At 36.7% G+C, this 19,670-nt stretch overlaps 1 protein-coding gene and 1 pseudogene across 1 annotated transcript; one reads left to right on the top strand and one right to left on the bottom strand.

Annotated features, from left to right (window-relative positions):
• Positions 1–1,347: 1,347 nt before the first annotated feature.
• LOC131153790 (chitinase 1-like) lies at positions 1,348–2,577 on the bottom strand (annotated as a pseudogene).
• A 13,754-nt stretch (positions 2,578–16,331) lies between these two features.
• Positions 16,332–19,314, top strand: LOC131152888 (heavy metal-associated isoprenylated plant protein 22). Its single transcript, XM_058104823.1, has 3 exons — positions 16,332–16,530; positions 16,716–16,791; positions 18,613–19,314. The coding sequence occupies exons 1-3, from the start codon at positions 16,456–16,458 to the stop codon at positions 18,903–18,905; spliced, it is 444 nt and encodes a 147-aa protein (XP_057960806.1). The 5' UTR covers positions 16,332–16,455; the 3' UTR covers positions 18,906–19,314.
• The last annotated feature ends 356 nt before the right edge of the window (positions 19,315–19,670 follow it).

Below are 19,670 nucleotides of genomic sequence, written 5' to 3'. Positions count from 1 at the left end.
ATAGTGGATAGTATTGAGTTCAGTGTGGTATGTTATTCATCCAGGCATTTGGACATGAACGTTATGAAATGACGAGAGCATTTAATTTAAATGATTATAAAAGTGATGCTCCCTGTGAGTTATGTATATATTCAACTTATGCGTTTTTAAAATTTTCAAATCCTCAGCCAAGTGTATATAATATTTTCAATGATTTCGGCACGGCAATGAATGCTTTAAGCTCACCGGATAAAAAACATGTAAATGAATGTCTGTTCTAAATGAACTAAGTTTACATTGTCTCATTTATTATGATTCCTAAGTTTCATTCATCCTTTCAAAAATAGTTTAACATTAAACTAAGCCTATCTTTTGTTTAGGACTTTGGAAAATTTTAACACAATTTCGGCAGCATACCGTCTGTAAATTGGACTTTTTCCCATAAAACCTGCAACTGATAGGTTGAAATAGATCATTTATAATAAGTTGAAGGCACACGAGAACCTATATCCACTACCAGCATGCAATACACATCAACTACATCCGCCATACAGGAGGCATTCTAGATTAGCATGAAATCATGTAGCATATTCACGACAATAATCCATGTAACCATATATTAAATTCATAATATGAACAGTAGAGAATAGTGGATAGTATTGAGTTCAGTATTCATCTAGACTTTTGGACATGAACATTATGAGATGATGAAAGCATTTAATTTAAATGATTATGAAAGTGATGCTCCCTGTGAGTTATGCATATATTCAACTTATGCGTTTTTAAAATTTTCAAATCCTCAGCCAAGTGTATATAATATTTTCAATGATTTTGGCATGACAATGAATGCTTTAAGCTTACTGGATGAAAAGCATGTAAATGAATGTCCATTCTAAATGAACTAAGTCTACATTGCCTCATTTATTATGATTCCTAAGTTTAACTCATCCTTTCAAAAATAGTTTAACATTAAACTAAGCCCATCTTTTGTTTAGGACTTTGGAAAATTTTAAAGCAATTTCGGTAGCATGTCGTCTGTAAATTGGACGTTTTCCCATAAAACCTACACCTGATAGGTTGAAATAGATCATTTATAAGAAGTTGAAGGCACACGAGAACCTATATCCACTACCAGCACGCAATACACATAAATTGCATCCATCATGTAGGAGGTATTCTAGACTAGCATGAAATCATGTAGCATATTCACGACAGTAATCCATGTAACCATATCTTAAATTCATAATTTAAATAAAAATAGTTTTCTCGAGTCATCCAATAATATGCTCGTTGAAACGCTTTTAAATGACTTAAACATATCCTGAAAAATCGATGTGAGACCCAAATAGACATGAATCTGTTTTGCCACTATCGTACTATATACAAAATAACATGCCTCCAAATCATCTGGGTATTGAAGTAGCTAATGAACTGAGACACAGATGTTCTATTATCATATGCATAAAACTGAAAATTAACATAGTCTATGAGGTTCCCATAACTCTTCCCCAGAGCCAAGTATTGTTTCTGAACTTCGTTATCATCAAATGGAGCTATAAAAGCAAAAGAGATTACCCCATTCTCCTTAAGGGTCGCTATGAGCTGCCCTATGCACTGAGCAAAAGTTTTAGGATCAGCTTTAAAATGCTACTTTGACATTCGAATGTTTACCCTTGATGGAAGAAACATGGGAGGGGCTTAGATCATCTGAATCATAAAAGATGCTTAATTTTCCATTTGTTGGACGAGGAGAAGATAAGGAATTGTAATCAATGGCGAAGGAGAGAATGAAGTGGAATTGGACTTGTGGGTTAATGGGTATGTCTGAAAATGTGACATGTTTGAACTCAGCTCCTATGTACTCACTGAAGACACCAGAGGTGTTGGGTGCTGTTTGGATGGATGAAGAGGGAAAGGTATACAATCAAAAAAAAAATCACTAATTGATTAAGATTTTATATAGCAAATGGCAATTTAGAAATTATAATAAATTATTAATATTTTCCTAAGAATTCATATACCAAGATTATTTTAATGTGTGTATAACTCAAAGAAATTTATGCCCATCAGTTTTATCTCTATTTATTTTTCTGTAAATGAATGTCCGCTCTAAATGAACTAAGTCTACATTGCCTCATTTATTATGATTCCCAAGTTTCACTCATCCTTTCAAAAATAGTTTAACATTAAACTAAGCTTATCTTTTGTTTAGGACTTTGGAAAATTTTAACGCAATTTTGGCAGCATGCCGTCCGTAAATTGGACGTTTCCCCATAAAAATTGCACTTGATAGGTTGAAATAGATCATTTATAAGAAGTTGAAGGCACACGAGAACCTATGTCCACTACCAGCATGCAATACACATCAACTGCGTCGGCCATGCAGGAGGCATTCTAGACTAGCAAGATTTAACATGAAACTCAATTTGTGATCATAATACCTTATAATTAATTAGAGGAGCCACCCGCATCATCTAGTCCATATTGGCGCATCCTTTCCTCTAACTGCGCTTGCTTATCCATCATGGCTTGCATCTGGGCTCGAAAGCTGGAGACCTCCGATCTCAATTCCGCGTCCTCTATTTCCATCATCTGCATCCGTTAAGCCATCTCCTACTTATCATACTCGGCCTTTCGACACTATCGTTCCATCTCTGCATGAGCCGCCACACCCATGGATGATGATGCTGTTAGGGCGATGTAACCACTTCCAAGACCTTTCACCTAGCCCCCCGCTCATTGCCTAAGCACCTGGGAAGTGATCTTGAAATCTGTCATGTACTGACTCCCCTATGAAACAAGTGCATCCCTCAGTTCGACCATCCGTGCCTAATTTCAATCATGAAAATGATAAAAAGGAATAAGTAAGACTACAACTTTGATGTTTTGAATAAAGTAAAAACTAAATCTTTTACTTCACTTACATGTCTGTCCTGCGCACCCTCGCAAAACTCCCCCGATCGTCGTTGGTGTGTTCTCTGATACAGATCCAGCAACGGCTCCTCTACGTCAGTCTCGGGATCACGCTACATTATCATATAAGACATCATTAGTATTATGTCATGTAATTGTCAGATAATTTTATATATAGTAATTACCTGGCGATGATTTATGAATAGCCTTGATCCACCGCAATGTGTTGTAGGGAGTTCGATGTGGTTCGCAGCATTTGTTTCACATATGACCCACAAGGAAGATGTAATGACGACTTATTAGCGACATCATTGTGAAAAATTAGTGATTATAATACAAACACATCACCTGATAGCGCGGGTCGCGGAAATGGCGACACACCACGTCCCAATCCTCTTAGGATATCTTATTGTATAGCCGCGCTTCTACTTTATCTCCCATCGCTAGAAAATGGGAGCGCATTTTCGAGCGATAGCTCTTAAATTTATTACACAATTGGACGTCGACTGACCTCCTCACATGGTCATCCTCGAGGATGTCCATATCAAACTCCTCCAGCATATATAGGTAATACAATTACAATGTTAGACAGTTGTTAATTGGCTAGTATATTAAAAGTAAAAAAAAAAACATTTAAATTAAAAACAGCTTTATAGGGTTTGGGAACTTACTAAAATGCGCATGTAAAGAACCATGTGCTGCTCCTGAGTTACCTGCGGCCAACTGAATGCAGTGACTGGAGCATACTGTCGGCATATAATGTCGAGCTCCCTCGACCACGCGGTGCACCAATTGTTCAGTGGGGCGGTGTATCCTAGAGGAATGTGGATCTAAATCCACTGTTTTAGTCCTATCCAGGTGCTTCTTCAGAGACATGTTCTTTGCTACACCATGGCCTGACCTGACCGTGGACGTAGATGCTGAAAGTAGAGTTAATTTAAGAACAACATTATAATCATACATGTGAATAACTATCATCAACAGTTGACATGTAAATAAATTAATCGTATCCATACCAACACTGCTCATGGCGGTCGGCAACTCACCCTGCATGTCAGTCTCATAAGTGGTATCCATGTCTAGCCGAGGTTCCGATGGCTCAAACAATGGTGCCACCGCATCAGGACTGATGGGGTCCACCTGTCTGGAGGATGTCGGATCATCCTCATGCGATGTACTTGTGTGCCTGAAAGGATTTCTCCAACGTTGGCCTCCTGGTGCCATATCTGCAAATTAATAGACCAGTAAATATAAGAAGTACAAATATTAGACAGATGCAGCATACATCTATTTTTAAGTTATTTACACATGTCAGATACATAATGACAAAAATAACATGCTTACCCCCCTTATACGTCCTCAATATCATATCATCCTCACTTTCTAAAGTGTCTTCCTCTTCACTACAGTACTCGACTCTTGTTTCATCTTCCCCATCAGTTTCCTCATCGTCAATGAAGTGAACGTCTGCAAAAGGTTCAATTGTAATGTCAGAAGTCCCTACGTGTTCTGCCCTAGCACCATCCCTATGCAATGGTATAGGATCAGCGCCTTCTTCGACAACATTTGTAGCAGATTGTGCTGCTACGTGGACAGATGGCTCATCTTCTTAGAATCCAGTCTCACTGGCACTCATCTCACTATCTGTAACTTCTGTAATAGCGTACAAACTTCGGGGAGGAATCTTTTGGGCCACATGTCATTCACCCTTCAATTTGGTGTCTTTAAGGTAAAACACTTGTTATGCCTGTGTCGCAAGCACGAAAGGGTCATTTTGATACCAGGTCTTGCTAAAATTGACACTGGTGAAGTAGGCATCGATGTGCATGACATCCAAGTTGTGGCGTAGTAGAAGATCTTTCCAGTATGGCAAATCGAAGAAGATTCTTCTCTTTGTCCAATTCAACTCCCACTCAGCGCGTTTTCTTTTTCTACTAGTCGGTGGTTTCCCAAATTTCACATCTCTAATCAACCTTAGCCAGTTTAATATCTCTTCCCCACTTAGCCGCTTTGGCGGCAACTTTTGTTCAGGTTTTCCATTGAAGCTTCTGACGCGACAAGTCCTCCAAGGATGTCCAGTTCATAGAAAACGGCGATGACACATAAAGCATAACTTGCGGCCATGCTTCAAGGATACGGAACCAACATCCTTATTACATACTAGGCATGCTAAGTAACCTTTTGTGCTCCAACCTGACAGGTTACCATATGCGGGGAAATCATTAATTGTCCACAAGATTGCAGCATGCATCCAAAATTTTGTCCCGGTTTCCATATTGAATGTCTCCACTCCTTTTTCCCATAATTATTTCAAATTTTCAATTAACGAACACAGGTAAACATCAATATCATTACCAAGTGCTCTTGATCCAGGAATCAGCAGAGACATATAAATGAAAGGTTCTTTCATACATCGCCATGGCGGCATATTGTATGACATCATCATAAATAGTCACGTGCTATATGGGTTGATTATGTTACCGAAAGGATTGAACCCATCTGAAGCAAGGCCAAGTCTAATGTTGCGAGAATCACTAGCAAACCATGGATGCATTTTATCAAATTCGGCCCAAGCTTCGGAGTCCGCTGGATGGCTAAGGGTGTTTCCATTTTGAAGATGTTTCTCTTAATGCTATCTCATATCTGTAGCAGTCTTTTTGCACATATACAATCGTTGTAGCAGCGGGATTAATGGAAAATATCGCAAAACTTTTTTTGGGATCTTTTTACCCTTCTTCTGATTAGTTGTATACCTCAATTCACCACATTCTGGGCACTCATTCGCATTTTCATGTTCACCATAAAAGCGTGCACAATCATACCTACACGCATGTATTAGAGTGTAACCGAGACCCAATTCACACATGTATGTCTTCGAATCATAAAAAGACTTGGGAAGTGTTTCACCATCAGGCAGTGCTGCCTTAATGAGGCTTAAATGCATGTTGAATGTGCTCTGAGATAACCCATGCATTGTCCTTGCATGAACCAACTTTATCAGAAACTCTAATTTTGAGAACTTTTTATAGTTTGGATATAGGGGCACCCGTGCCTCCCTCATGAGATTAGCAAATGGTTTATCAAGTCGATTCAACATACTAGGATCGCAAGGTATGGTACCCGCTGAAGTAGTTTCATCACCAGTACGCGACACACTGACATCACCTATGTCCACTGCAATCCCCCTTTGCAATTCACCTAACATTTCGATTAACCCTTCCGAACGTGTATCACCACCTACTATATTTGCCCCCTCATCTTCATCGTCATCATTATCGCTCTGAACTGTGTAATCTTCACCGTGGAACCCCCATCTTATGTACCTTTTCTCCATTCCAAAGTCTAACAAATGTGAATGGACCAGATCAATGTGTTTGAATGTTAAGTTTTGGCTTTTCTTGCAAGGACACCTTATTCTACTGGCTTTGTCTGCATGAGGACACGCGAACTCTATGAAATCATGTACCCCTTTCACATATTCTAGCAAAAACCTACCCCGAGCATTCATCCAACTCTTATCCATGTTCATTAATTACCCTATAATATGTTCAAGTAAATGGTGTTCATTATATTCTCATAATGTTTATCATGCATGCATCGTGAATACATGAAATGGCAGTAATTAATTTGGTATTTTACTTCATATTCCATTAACGAAATTTTGGCAGCATGCTGTATGTAAATTGGACATTTCTCAAAAAATTCCTGCACTAAAACTTGATAGATTCAGGCAAACAAATCACAATAACACGCATCATGCAGATATCAGTGAGTTTGAGCATGCGAAAACCTAATTCCACTACTAGCATGCAATTCACAATGTTGAAAAACCTTAAAATTACAAAATCCAAAAATTCCACTCTCCCCAGCTGACCTAGCCAGCTAATGTAACCAAACTAGGTCTATTGTTCAAATTGCTACTCATTTGGATCAGCACTTTGCAGTCCTGCTCAACTTTGTACAAGCAGATGTGCCCCATCTGAAGATTGTTCGCAAGCTACACTATTTTGGGCAACAAATCATTAGAATTATTCATAATGTGCATTGAGTTTGATACTTTAAAATTTACATAAATTTGAAAGTTCATCGTACAATTGCGAGCATTGAAACTGAATTCAAGAAATATCCTCTTAAGCAATTTTTAAACCTCGCGAGGTTGTTTTCAAGGTCTATGAGCCTATTTGTTTTATTATGTGAGGCATAACCTATTAATGCATACCTTCTAACTTGAATTCACAGCTTAGACCTTTAAAAGATTAGATTGCTTTCAGTATGCTAGGAAACCATTCAATAGTTTTTATTTTTCATTTTTAGTTTTTTAAAAGAATTAAAAAAATGCTAACTCTTTTATTTCTAGGTTTCCAAATAATTAGAATATAGAAAATTATAATTTTATTAAAATTTTCAAAAATCATCTATATAAAATCAGAAATCAAGAAAATAAGAAAAAGATATTTTCCAACTTTGCTACACAAATTTAGAAAATTGAAAAACAATATGGTATTTTTGTAATTATTTAAAAATTTTAAAAATGATAAATAAATGTATTCACCATAAGGGAATAGTGCCATCTCTTGTATTAGAAATATAGTGTTGTTCATCTTCTTTTGTGGGATTGGGCATTTTTTTTTTTTTTTTTTGGAAAAACTTGCTTGTAGAGTGTATTTCATGTTTTAATATTAACATAATAATGATATTTTATTTTTTATGTGGCATCTACTGCAATGCAATTATGATTATGTTTATTATGAAACACCAACTGGTGACAACTAGTGTTTCGTTATATGTTTTGTTGACTTGGGAACTGATTGGCTTGGCAACCTAAATATTATTAGATATTCCTTCCTTCTTCAGGTCATCAATTCAGTATGCCCAACTTGTTGTTCCTAGCTTGATCAAGGTTTGATTAGATTTGACCATCTACAATTTAGATTTTCCGATCTTAATTTTCTTCCCTTATCAATTCATCCCCACCCGCATACCCATACCCTATGGGCATGAGATTAATTAATTACTAGGTCATTGCTTATTAATTTGCCATATTTTTTTTTTTGGGGTGTCATGTCATCTGAAGGGGTTTGTCATTTTAATGGATGCAAATGCCGATTTCTGAATTTAAAACCTAGTTTACTATATCAAGGTGGTTCATGTCTCTGTGCAATTGGTAACTCCAAGTGAATCCTTCTTGACCTTTATGTTCATTCAATCCATATTATCTATTTATGACATTTAAATGTGATATTATAGTTTTTTTTTTTCGTCTTACCATTAACTCATCTAGCACCGGACTATATGTAATTAATAAAGTTTTCCATATGAGTATAGGTTAGATGTTATAGAGGCTAACGGTTCTTCCTATATTTGGAGTTTCTCTAGGATGCCTAAGGCTTTATGTTACAAGTACTCCATGGTCGAAGTCATTTGGGAACTATATTTCATTCTTGAGGACTATGCTTTTCATCACCTCCCTTTTTCTTTTGATTAGGCATATAGCATTGATCTTATTAAGTTTGGATTTTTCATTTAAGGTTAGGTTGAAGCTTCCCCTATACATTTCTTTGTTGAGAATGTTTTTTGTCATTTGTCTTCCCACCTTTCTAGTTTGCCCTAAATAGCTAGCATACATCTTGTTAGGCTTTGGTTGCCTCTGGGTTAAAGTCAATGTTCAAATGACAATTTTTAACTCTCAAATTTTTTTTATATTAACAGTTTTCCCACCAAAGTGGGTTGTGCTATTTTTGCATGAGAGGGTAGCATACAAGCATTCTACTTGAGATTTATGATTCCATCGAGAAGTGGAAGGATAAATCATTGTTTCTTTATGGGAAGAAAGGTTAGGGTACAAATATGGACTAGATGATCCCATGAAGCATTTTGTCACTCCATTATTTTCTTTAGAAGACAAGGAAATTAGGAAGACTTTAATAATGGCTATGCTAAGGGCCTTTGTAGAACTAAGACCCACCACTAAGCTTATTAAATTAAGTAATATGGCAATCATCTTTTGGTTGGATGTTTTGTCCTTTGCATTATGTCATTTCCAAACTAAAAGAACCATTCCTTGCACGCCTTTTTGCCTAGTTAAGTCAATCATGTTTATGAATTTATCTCAAGCCTTGAGCTCATTCTGACCCCAAGCCAACCTTTTGCCCCAAGTTGACATAGTTTTTGAGTCTATAGCTCATTCTAACATAATTAAGCTAAATTTGCATTTAAGCAAATCCTAAGCCCTATGCTTCTCATTCAACCTCAAGTCGCACCCTGTCATTCTAAAAGAAATCATAGGTTTTGAAACAAATTTTGAGCCTTGAGCTAATTATATTAGGGACTTATATTAAATTTATTAGTGGTGGGAGGGGCTTGGATGAGATGAAATTGTATATATTAAATTTGAATAGTATATGAGTTTAACATTATTGAAAACAAGAGTTGGACACTGTTGAAGTCGGGAATTAAAATTCAAGCAAGGAAATGAAAAAAAAAAAAAAAAAGTGATCAGAATACATAATCTAATAATTGCATGTATCCCCTTCTTATTACATGTTAAACGAAATAATTATAATATATACATATATAATGTAAATACTTAGTTTTAATAAACAAAAAAAACTATAATGTATTATTAAGCAGGGGCAGCTTATTAAAATATACATAATTAAGACTATGTATTACTATTAAAAATTAAAAAATAAAGTGATAATATGTATTTTTGAAAGCAAAAATTTTGAATTTAAATGTAGATTTCTATAGACTAAAATAACCCCATACAAAAACTAAATTCTGTCTAAATCTAAGCAAACCAATTAAAAATTTTCCATACTCCCAAAAACATGGTTAGGGATTGACTATTTCAAAAACAAGAAATAACCCTAGAAACTTAATATATTGTTGAGGTTCCAGCCAAAATAAAAATAAAAATAAAAATAAACAAAGAAGAAAGACAAGGGAACGAACCTAAGGTGTCCAGCGAGAAGTTAAGGCCGTCGGTCGGCTCGGAACAGTGGGAGCTAGACTGGGAAAGGGTCGAGTTCGATGGGGGTCGTAGCGGGAAACTGGAAGAGGGCGTACTAGGCCGTCAGTCTGCTAAGGCTTCGATGAAGCCTGTGACGTCCGGCGAACAAGGCACACTAGGCCGAGAGAGAGCAGCGGGAGACTGGAAAGACGATCGCACCGCGGGGAAGAGGAGGAGCCAGGAGAATAGGAGGAAAAATATCCCACGGATAGGGATAAGAGATCTTGGGCATTAGTGACGGTTTCAAAACCGTCACTATTATTCTCCATCCTTTTTTTTTAAATGACATAGCATTAGTGACGGTCCACAATTCGTCACTAATAATGGCATAGTAGTGATGAGTTTAGAAATACGTCACTAATTAAGAACCAATGGTGACGAATTTACAAATTCGTCACTAATACTCTTAACTGAAATTTTTTTTATTTGTTTTAAAAAAAGTCATTATTAGTGACGTTTTCAAATTCGTCACTAATAAGGGACCAATAGTGACGAATTCATGAATTCGACACTAATACTCTGAACTTAAAATTTTTAATTTTTTTAAAAACAGGAAGTATTAGTGACGATTCTCGAATCCGTCACTAATAATATGCCAATAGTGACGAATTTACAAATTCATCACTAATATTTTGAACTCAAATTTTATTTTATTTTTTTAAAAAAGTGAAGTATTAGTGACGGTTGTCAAATCCGTCACTAATAATGACCAATAGTGACGAATTTTGTAATTCGTCACTCATACTCTAACCTAATACCCTTAACTAAATTTTTTATATATTCATAAATATTAGTAGTGAAGGTTGGCTAATCGTCACTAATAAGTGGCTTTTAGTGACGAATTTAATCCGTCACTAATACTATAAAATTGTTACTAATATTTTCCCGGAAAAAATTTCACGCGAAAATTGTTTACCGCAATTTTTAGTGACGAAAGTATTAGTGACGGTTTTGAAGAACCATGACTAATACGACACTATTAGTCACGGTTTTAAAATCGTCACTAATACTTTCGTCACTAAAAACCTGGTTTTTTGTAGTGATAATAATAACTGAAAACTTTCCTAGATGGATAATTGTATGTCATGATTTAACCCCTCATGACAGGGTTGTGCGGCCCATAGGCGGGATCTATCATCGGTGGGCCTATCAAGATAAACCACTATACTTCCTCAGTCCAATCGGCCCTCCTCAACCCATATCTAATGGGGAGCCCGTCCACACGTGAGCACAATCGACTTATCTACCACGTATTATCTAAATAGGTGGTTGCACTCTATTCTGTATATAGCAACGGTACCGTGCTCTATAAACTATATCTATAATGGTCCATTAGGGTCTGATACTATATAATACCTCTTTATATACAACTATTTGTTTTACCATGATTTTGTAATAACTGTATTAACCATGACACTGTAGTAAACTATATCTATATCAACTGTGTTTCTGAGATTAACCGTAAATCTGTATAGCATGGTACTATAAAACTATATAATTATGGTAAAAAATGTTGTAAAACATATTCACTGTCTATATATTCTGTATAACATAACTCTGAAAAATATTGTAAAATATATTTCTGTACTATATCTATATTCCCAAGCCACACAGTAATTTAAAACATATTAAACATACTTGATAAACTGTATAAATTTTTGTTGTGAATAATAATATGGTAATAACATATAATTTATACTGAAAACATACTAGAATTGCCTAACATAGCATATTTTTCTTACCCAATTCCTGCTAAAATCCCCTACCATGACGGGTCTTACACCCGCAGGGTTCTCCACTCAACACCCTGAAAACCATATATCCTAGAACAAAATATTACTATTTCTACGTCTACAGCATTTCCTACAACTGTTGGAAAGTCAAATTTCAACAAAAAAGTCTTACTCTGAATCTGGGATGAAATCCAACTTCGTCCCACCGACGATCCGCTCTAGTAGACTTAGGGTGAACTTCCCTAAGAGTATCATGGTGGCCTCAGATCATCGATCTGGCAGTCGACGGGGCCAAAATTGAAGAAAGAAAGAGGAGGAACCATAGGAGAGAAGAGAGAGAGAGAGAGAGAGTGTGTGTGTTGGTTAAAACCTTCGTTTAACACTATTTATACTGTGAGCTTTGTCGATGAGCCACGTCACCTTGTCAACGAGGCCAAAAAGAAGGTTCGTCGATGAATACCATCATCTCGTCGATGAAATTCAGAACTTGAACATAGTCTCTTGGTATCTTTTCATCAACGAAACTTGACTTCGTCGACGAGGCCCTCTTGTACCCTCGTCGACGAATCCCCTGTGTTCGTCGACAAGGACTTGATAAATTTTCTTGGGTCATTGCATCCCCAAGTGCAGCGTCGTCTACAAACTCAAATCATTTGTCGAAGAAGTCGGCTGCCTCCTTCTGTTACTATTTCCATTTCCCTCCCTTTTTATTATTTAAATACCATTATTATTTGGGTCATTACAATGGTGGGGTGCGGTGTTCGTGCTAAAGAATGAAGATCTATGTGTTGTAATTTGTATTAATTTGATTATTTCTTCATTCTGGGATGTAATTTATTATGAACTGTACGCGTGTATGACTTGTAATAATTTGCATCATGCATGGTAGGTAGATATGCTCAAAATGACCATAGTTGGACCTTAGGTACCTACACTAAGGACACAAGTCCCCTGCATCACTTATCATAATTAGAGAAATCAAAATAAGGCTAAAATGCACTTAATGGGAAAAGATGAGAGGGTTCGGGCGACCAAACCTTTGCTGTGTAAAGCGGCTTGGGCGACCGTACCAGTCAACATGTTGACTAGGTCTTTGGGCACCCGAACCTTTTTTGAACGTACCTTCCTCGGGCACCCGAAAGCCTGTTAGGACACTTTTCAATTACTCGGGCGATCAAAAGTTTACATTCAAAAGGAGGCTCTGGCGATCGAATAGCCTAGTTTGGTTAACCAAACTGTGAGTCGGGCACCCGAATTATCGAACAATTGCTACTGACTTTGTTTCAGTCGACCAACTCATCATTCAGGCACCCGAACCTCTAAAAGATAAATTTTTTACTATGTTTGTTCGGGCACCTGAACCTTTCGCCGGGCACCCGAACCTCACAGGTTAAAATATTTTTTACCAAATTCTTAAATGGGGTAAAAAGGGTTAATATTCTTAGTGGTCTTTTAAACAAATTTGATTATACCCACTTTGTCCCCAACGGTCAAAAACTCTTCCTTGCCTATATATACTCACTCATTTGTCATAATTAGTAAGGATTAGCAAACTTGATTAGGGCAAAATTCTCTCAACTTTCAAAACCTTATATTAGCCAAATACCACTTCCAAACACTCACAAACTCTTCAATCTTGATTTCTCAAAAGCATTGTGAGTATCTTGTAAGGCTAATGTGCTTAATCACATTTGCTAGAACTCTCATTTACATTGTTGCTTAATCGATTTTCTAAGAGAGTTTAGCATTAAAGTTCTTCCACCGGTTTCATTTGATAAACCTAGAGTGGAAAGACTTTGAGGGTTGTGGTTCTTACATTGTTGTTGCAAGATACCTAAACTTAGATTTTGTGTGCAAAAATCCTTCTCAAAAGCTAGTGCCTCAAACAACTCTTGTGTGCTTTGAATATTAGAATACATTATTGAGTTTGTTTGTTTGAACTTGCTTAGCATATTTTGAAACTCTAATATGATATTGTATTATTCACAATAGTGTGTTTCAAATATTGTTTGGGTATACACTCTAGATCTGAACTAAAATCTTATGCGTGATTGAGTGTTTTAAGCACACATTAGAGCACTGCGCATATTCACATATCATTCGTGCTTGCATTATTGATTGAGCTATATTGGTGCACACATCTGCTTGTCTAGAATCAAATTTTTGTGTACACATTTTATACACATTAATTGTATTCCAGGTGCGGGCCTGAAAAAGGAGACTAACCCTGTGAAATAGTCCCGGATTGGCTTAGACCCGATTAGGAAAGTTAGGTGCGTCATCCTGTTAAGGCGTGTTGGTTGAGGTCAACCCCTTGAATGGACCTGGTTTGTATAGGTGTCGCTCCACCCGTTTAAGTGAGCATTACAGTGGTAATCCTTGTGCTGGTGTGGCCAAGGCAGGGACGTAGGCACAGTTGGCAGAACTCCGATAACATATCATGCGTGTTCTTTACATTTTCGCAATTTATTTACTACACGTATATGTTATATTGTGAATGATTGGGTTTACATTTGCATAGACAAACCCTAGGTTAAGTAATACTGTTAATCTGGTTTAACCTAGGCGATAATTTTTAAATACACAATTCACCCCCCCCCCCTCTCTCTTGGGATTGCACCAAAGCTAACATAGGTCGACAGCATTGGGATGTGATCAAGTGAATTCTTAGGTACTTGAGGGGCACAATTGGATATGACATTATGTTTAGTAGACAATAGAGTGATCCATCAGTGGTAAGGTATGTGGATGCTAACTACGCAGGAGACTTGGATGTCACGAGGTCTACTACATTGTATGTATTTACCCTTGCGGGAGGACCTATTTGTTGGAGGTCTATGGTGCAGTCACTTGTTGCCTTATCTACTACAGATTCGGACTACATGGCGGTGGTTCAGGCTGCCAAGGAAGTGTTGTAGCTCACAAGATTTGTCAAGGAGCTGGGTGCCCAGTAAGGTGGAGTTCGGCTACAGTGTGATAGTCAAAGTGCCAGTTACTTGGCGAAGAATTAGGTGTTTCATGCGAGGACAAAGCACATTGATGTGCGGTTTCATAGCGTCAGGAAATTGATTGCTTCAGGTGAACTTCTTCTTGATAAGGTTCACACGTCTGACAATGCAGCTGATATGTTGACAAAGCCTATCACAACGGACAAGTTCAAGCATTGCTTGGACTTGACCAACGTTTTCAAATGCTAGACGGGAGACAATCCCAATCTACTATCCCGAGTGGAGAAGTAGGTATGCTTTCAGTTTTTTTTTTTTTTTTTTTTTCTCCTAAGTGGTGAATATTCACCAAGGTGAAGATTGTTGGAGATGTAGCTCATATGTGAGCGAAACGCATGCATTGAGGAAAGCTTAGTGATGCAAGGAACAAGGAGGCTGGTTATAGGATCACATTGTCGACAGATTGGTTGACGGTTCTAAAGACCAATTGCTCTCAGTATCAAACCGTCGACGGTTTGAGTCTGTAGGATTCAGCTCTTGGCATTAAACCATCCACAGTTTGGTTGAAACCGTCGACGACTTTGTTCGGCGCAGGTCACGGAATTTGAATCGAGAGATCAGTAGATTAAGGGTTTTGAGGATTTTCTTTTGTGGATTGCTACAAGAGTGATTTAAATAGGTTCAAAGACTTTTGTACGCATAAGGGTTCATATTTAATCAATATTTTCTATCCCTAAAATGTAAGCTTGATATTGTGATGGTGAAAATTCAGTCGTTGCTCCTATAAACGTAGGCAAATTGTTGAACCACGTAAATCCTGTGTTTTTTATTATTGCTTTCGTTTATTCTCTTTGTGAGTGATTGTTTGTTCCGTATTGTTCATCTTTGAGTGATTGCATTACTTGTTTCGGGATTTGAATTGTGTGTGATTTTCGCTACGCATTTGCATCAACAAAGCTCCTTTCGAACCTCTCTTCTACATAAATTTCCTGAAAAGCTAGAATAAAATTAACCTTCATAAATGTTTAAATTGCCATTTGCTTTGTGATAGTGATATTTTTTTTTTTTTAATACGAACTCTCATATTCTTCTAAATTCAAGGTTTTATCTTTTATTCTTGAGAATCAATATATAGGAAGAAATTTGGTATATAGTGAAATATGTATCTACCTTTTAGATAATAGTTTAAGTCTAATGCACCTTCCAATTAACCAAAAAGAAGGAAAAAAGAAGATACAATTACCATAGTTTAAAGAGAGGGGCTAAGAGAGCATACTCTTCCTACGGTCACTTTCCTCTTTATAGACTTTTGCTCTCTCTCTTTTGCTCATTCTTTCTTTTACTAATCTTTTGCTCACTAATATAGTGCTCAAAGTTTCACAGAGCTTTTGGGAAACCCTCTTATCAACGCAAGTAAAGATTCATAGAAAAGAGGACCACTGAAAAACTAAAAGATGGATAAAAGATGTGCATTAGAATCTTCCTTAATCCAGACACCTGGCAAGCTAGCACCTTTCAATATATGCGTATATGATCATTTTTTAATTACAGTGATCCATGTGGAAGAAGTGGGGTAGGTCCACGTACAATATGGCCCGGTTGTCCGGCGCAATACTTTGAAAAATTGGCATTATATAGTTGCACAAGCTAGTAGTCACTGTCTGTCTTTACTCATTCATGTATTCTTTTATTTTTAAACAGCAATCTTGCCCACAAAGTTTTAAGTATCCCCAAATCTATAATTCATCCATTTATACACGTAAATTAAAAAATAAAGCAAACCCAAGTCACCCTATTTATATCTCTCCTCCCTCCTAGCATCGATACTCATAGACCTCTCTCTCTCTCTCTCTCTCTCTCTCTCTCTCTGAGAATGGGTGTCCTCGATCATCTCTCCGATTTTTTTACTGTAACCAGCACGAAGAGGAGAAAACGTAAGCTAATGCAGGTACGGGTTAAAAACACAAAACCCATCTTCCCTGCGTTGATTCGGTGCTGCTTTTGTTTCATTTGAATATTTTGGTTTGCTGTGTCGAGTGTACTCAACAGCATGCTTTCTTCTTCCTTGCGTTATCTGTGTGTCCTTTGTGTTTCTGGGCTATTAATGTTGCTCTTAATGATTATGTGTTTTAGACAGTAGATATCAAGGTGAAAATGGACTGTGATGGCTGCGAAAGGAAAGTTAAGCATGCCGTTTCCTCCATGAAAGGTACAAATTAAACTAATAGTATGCTCTACCTGCTCTCTCTCTCTCCCTCTCTCTCACACACACACAGACACACACACGCAAAGAGTAAGTAATACGACTCCAGGTAAACAGCTTTGGGTAGGAATTGTTAGAACAACGCCTGCCTAAGGTAGTTGCCTGGTGCATGGGGTGGAAATCTCAGGTCACAAGGCTCCTGGATTTGGAGGATAGGAGAAAGGTCATCATAGAAATTTTATAGAATAACGAAGTTAGTATTAGAAACCGGATAACCCGTGTAGTCAATCAGTAATAAATTACAGAGGGAAAAAAGAATTATACAGAACTTCTTTAACACTTATAATTCAAAGAACCAGGCGTCATGTCTATGTAATTCTAGGTCCATCTTTCTCTTTTTTTATTATGCCTTTTTACTTCAAAGTGTTTTTGGCCATCTTCTCTAGTTTATATAGGTCCAAGGTAAAAGGATAAATTGAATCTTTTTTTCGTATATTTGGCAAGGAACGATTTTGTAGGACTTCGACTCCATCCACTAAATAATATTAAACACAATTATTTTACGAAGATATGATAACTAAGAATTAATTTTTGTCTTGCTTTTTCATGCTTTTAGCTTGCCTTAACTTGATCCAGTTAAACTAATTGGTCTGGGCTGGGTGAAGCGCTCAGCTCAAGCCCTTGCGCATAGGCTATCCTTTTATTTACTTTACTACATCAACCATGAGTTATGATCAGCTTTAATTATCTTTTTATACTTTTATCAATATGTAAATCAAACTGGCTTCACAAACGCGTTTAATTTATACCGTAGTTTTAACCTTTGGTAGAAATATGCAGCTTTGTATTTTTATTGTGATGTTAAATTTTTTAAAGTGGGCTTTTTTCTTAATTATTAAGATAGCAACTTAGACATAAATAGCACTTTCAGTCAGAAAAATAGGGGGAGAAAGATTAAAAAATTTACCATAATCATTTAACCAAAATACATCCGAGCAGAACTTCCCTTCAATGGGTTCCCCTGTTTTAGAAATATACTCTATATATAATCAATTTATTTATAATACTATTAATAATATCCTTCCATGGAAGTGTATCATACATACAACTATACGTCCAGCCAATCTATCATCTCTAGTACGAAGAAGAAGATGACCTTTTAAACTATTGCTTATTCCAAAGTTGCTGAAAAAATAATAAAGAAAAACAAATTGTCGAGCCGGGTTTGTCCAGGTGATAAGGTCGGCTTGTGATTTTGGCAACTTCACGGTCACGGGTTCGATTCCCTCTTGCGAGGTTACCCCCTGAATTTCTAGTGGTACGTCAATGGGTGAGCGGCGACAACTTCAACCTCCGATTTGGTGCTGCACGACCGAGTCACAAAGTGGCGCGGTGGTGACTAGAGTTTCCGATCATTAAAATAACTAAATAAATAAATAAAAATAAAAAATAAATAAAATTCTTTATTTAATTTTAATTGTTAAATGAGGCACAAAACTTTTATTTTTAAAATTAGACCCCGCACTAGCTAGCTTGTAGCATTAGTGGTCGCAGCTCCCATAAAAGGCCAAACATTTTATATATGTCAAAAACATTTTTTTATATATAATGATTTGATATTTTGAGTTGTGTGGATCCCTCCACGAATTCAGTTCCCGCAATAATTACAATCCCATAATCATTATCGCGGAACATATATATATATATATGATGAAAACAACAGTTATGCAAATTCCTTCTAACTAATTAAAAAAAATTATTTTTCTAAATATTAATAAGCTAACACAATTTTCCTCGTTTTTGTTTCGTGCGTAAAAATATATGCAGGTGCTAAAACAGTGGAAGTAAACCGAAAGCAAAGCAGGGTAACTGTGAGTGGGTATGTGGATCCAAGGAAGGTGTTGAAGAAGGTGCAGAGCACGGGGAAGAGAGCAGAGTTTTGGCCGTATGTGCCATACAATCTGGTGGCCTATCCTTACGTAGCCCAAGCTTATGACAAGAAGGCACCGCCGGGTTACGTGAAGAACGTGGTTCAAGCACTCCCCGGCCCAAATGCTGTCGACGAGAGGCTCACCGCCCTCTTCAGCGACGAGAATCCCCATGCATGTTCAATCATGTAGCTATATATGTTTAGTTGGAGTTCTGGTTTATCCATATATATATATATATCCACATGCATGTTCAATCATGTTACATGTAGCTATATATGTTTAGTTGGAGTTCTGGTTTATCCATATATATATTTCAGGTTTAGGGACACTTTTATTTTGTTCTTAGCTTTAGTACACAAGACGTAGAGATTCAATACAACTGCTTGTTTGGGAGATTTGGAAGGAGAGAAATTTCAAAATCTTTCAGGATAAAGCTTCCTCATTCAAATTTGTTTTTGTGAAGTAGGCTTTATTCTTCTTTCTCTTCATTAGATTGGGACGAATTTCAGTTCTTGCTGTCTTCCATGGCTTTGTAAGCCATTTGCTCTGTAATCTGTATTTTTCAACCCGTAAGTCTCTTGTTTGAGGACTTAATTCAGTTTTTCTCTCACCTCTATATATATATATATATATATATATATATATATATATATATATATTGTTGGGGGAAGGCGGGTATGAAGATGGACAAAATGCAAAAGTCCAAGATAAAATTTTCCCTAATCTAATCAATTCTATGTAGAATAATAAATTATTTAAAAAATTAAAAGTAATTAGAAACCAAAAAATAGAAATCAGCCACACAATCACAAAGAGAACAACAAAATATATGATTGTAATGGAAAAATCCACAAGAGCAGAGTATGTTACTAATCCTCCATTGTATTGAAATAGTAGGTTACAATAGGCCTTCGCACATCAACTACAATCATTAAAAATTGCAAATTCTTGGCA

The sequence above is a fragment of the Malania oleifera genome, chromosome 4, assembly GCF_029873635.1.
Source record: "Malania oleifera isolate guangnan ecotype guangnan chromosome 4, ASM2987363v1, whole genome shotgun sequence".
In the NCBI taxonomy this organism is placed as follows: Eukaryota; Viridiplantae; Streptophyta; class Magnoliopsida; order Santalales; family Ximeniaceae; genus Malania; species Malania oleifera.
This window is presented reverse-complemented; position numbering and strand designations above follow the sequence as displayed.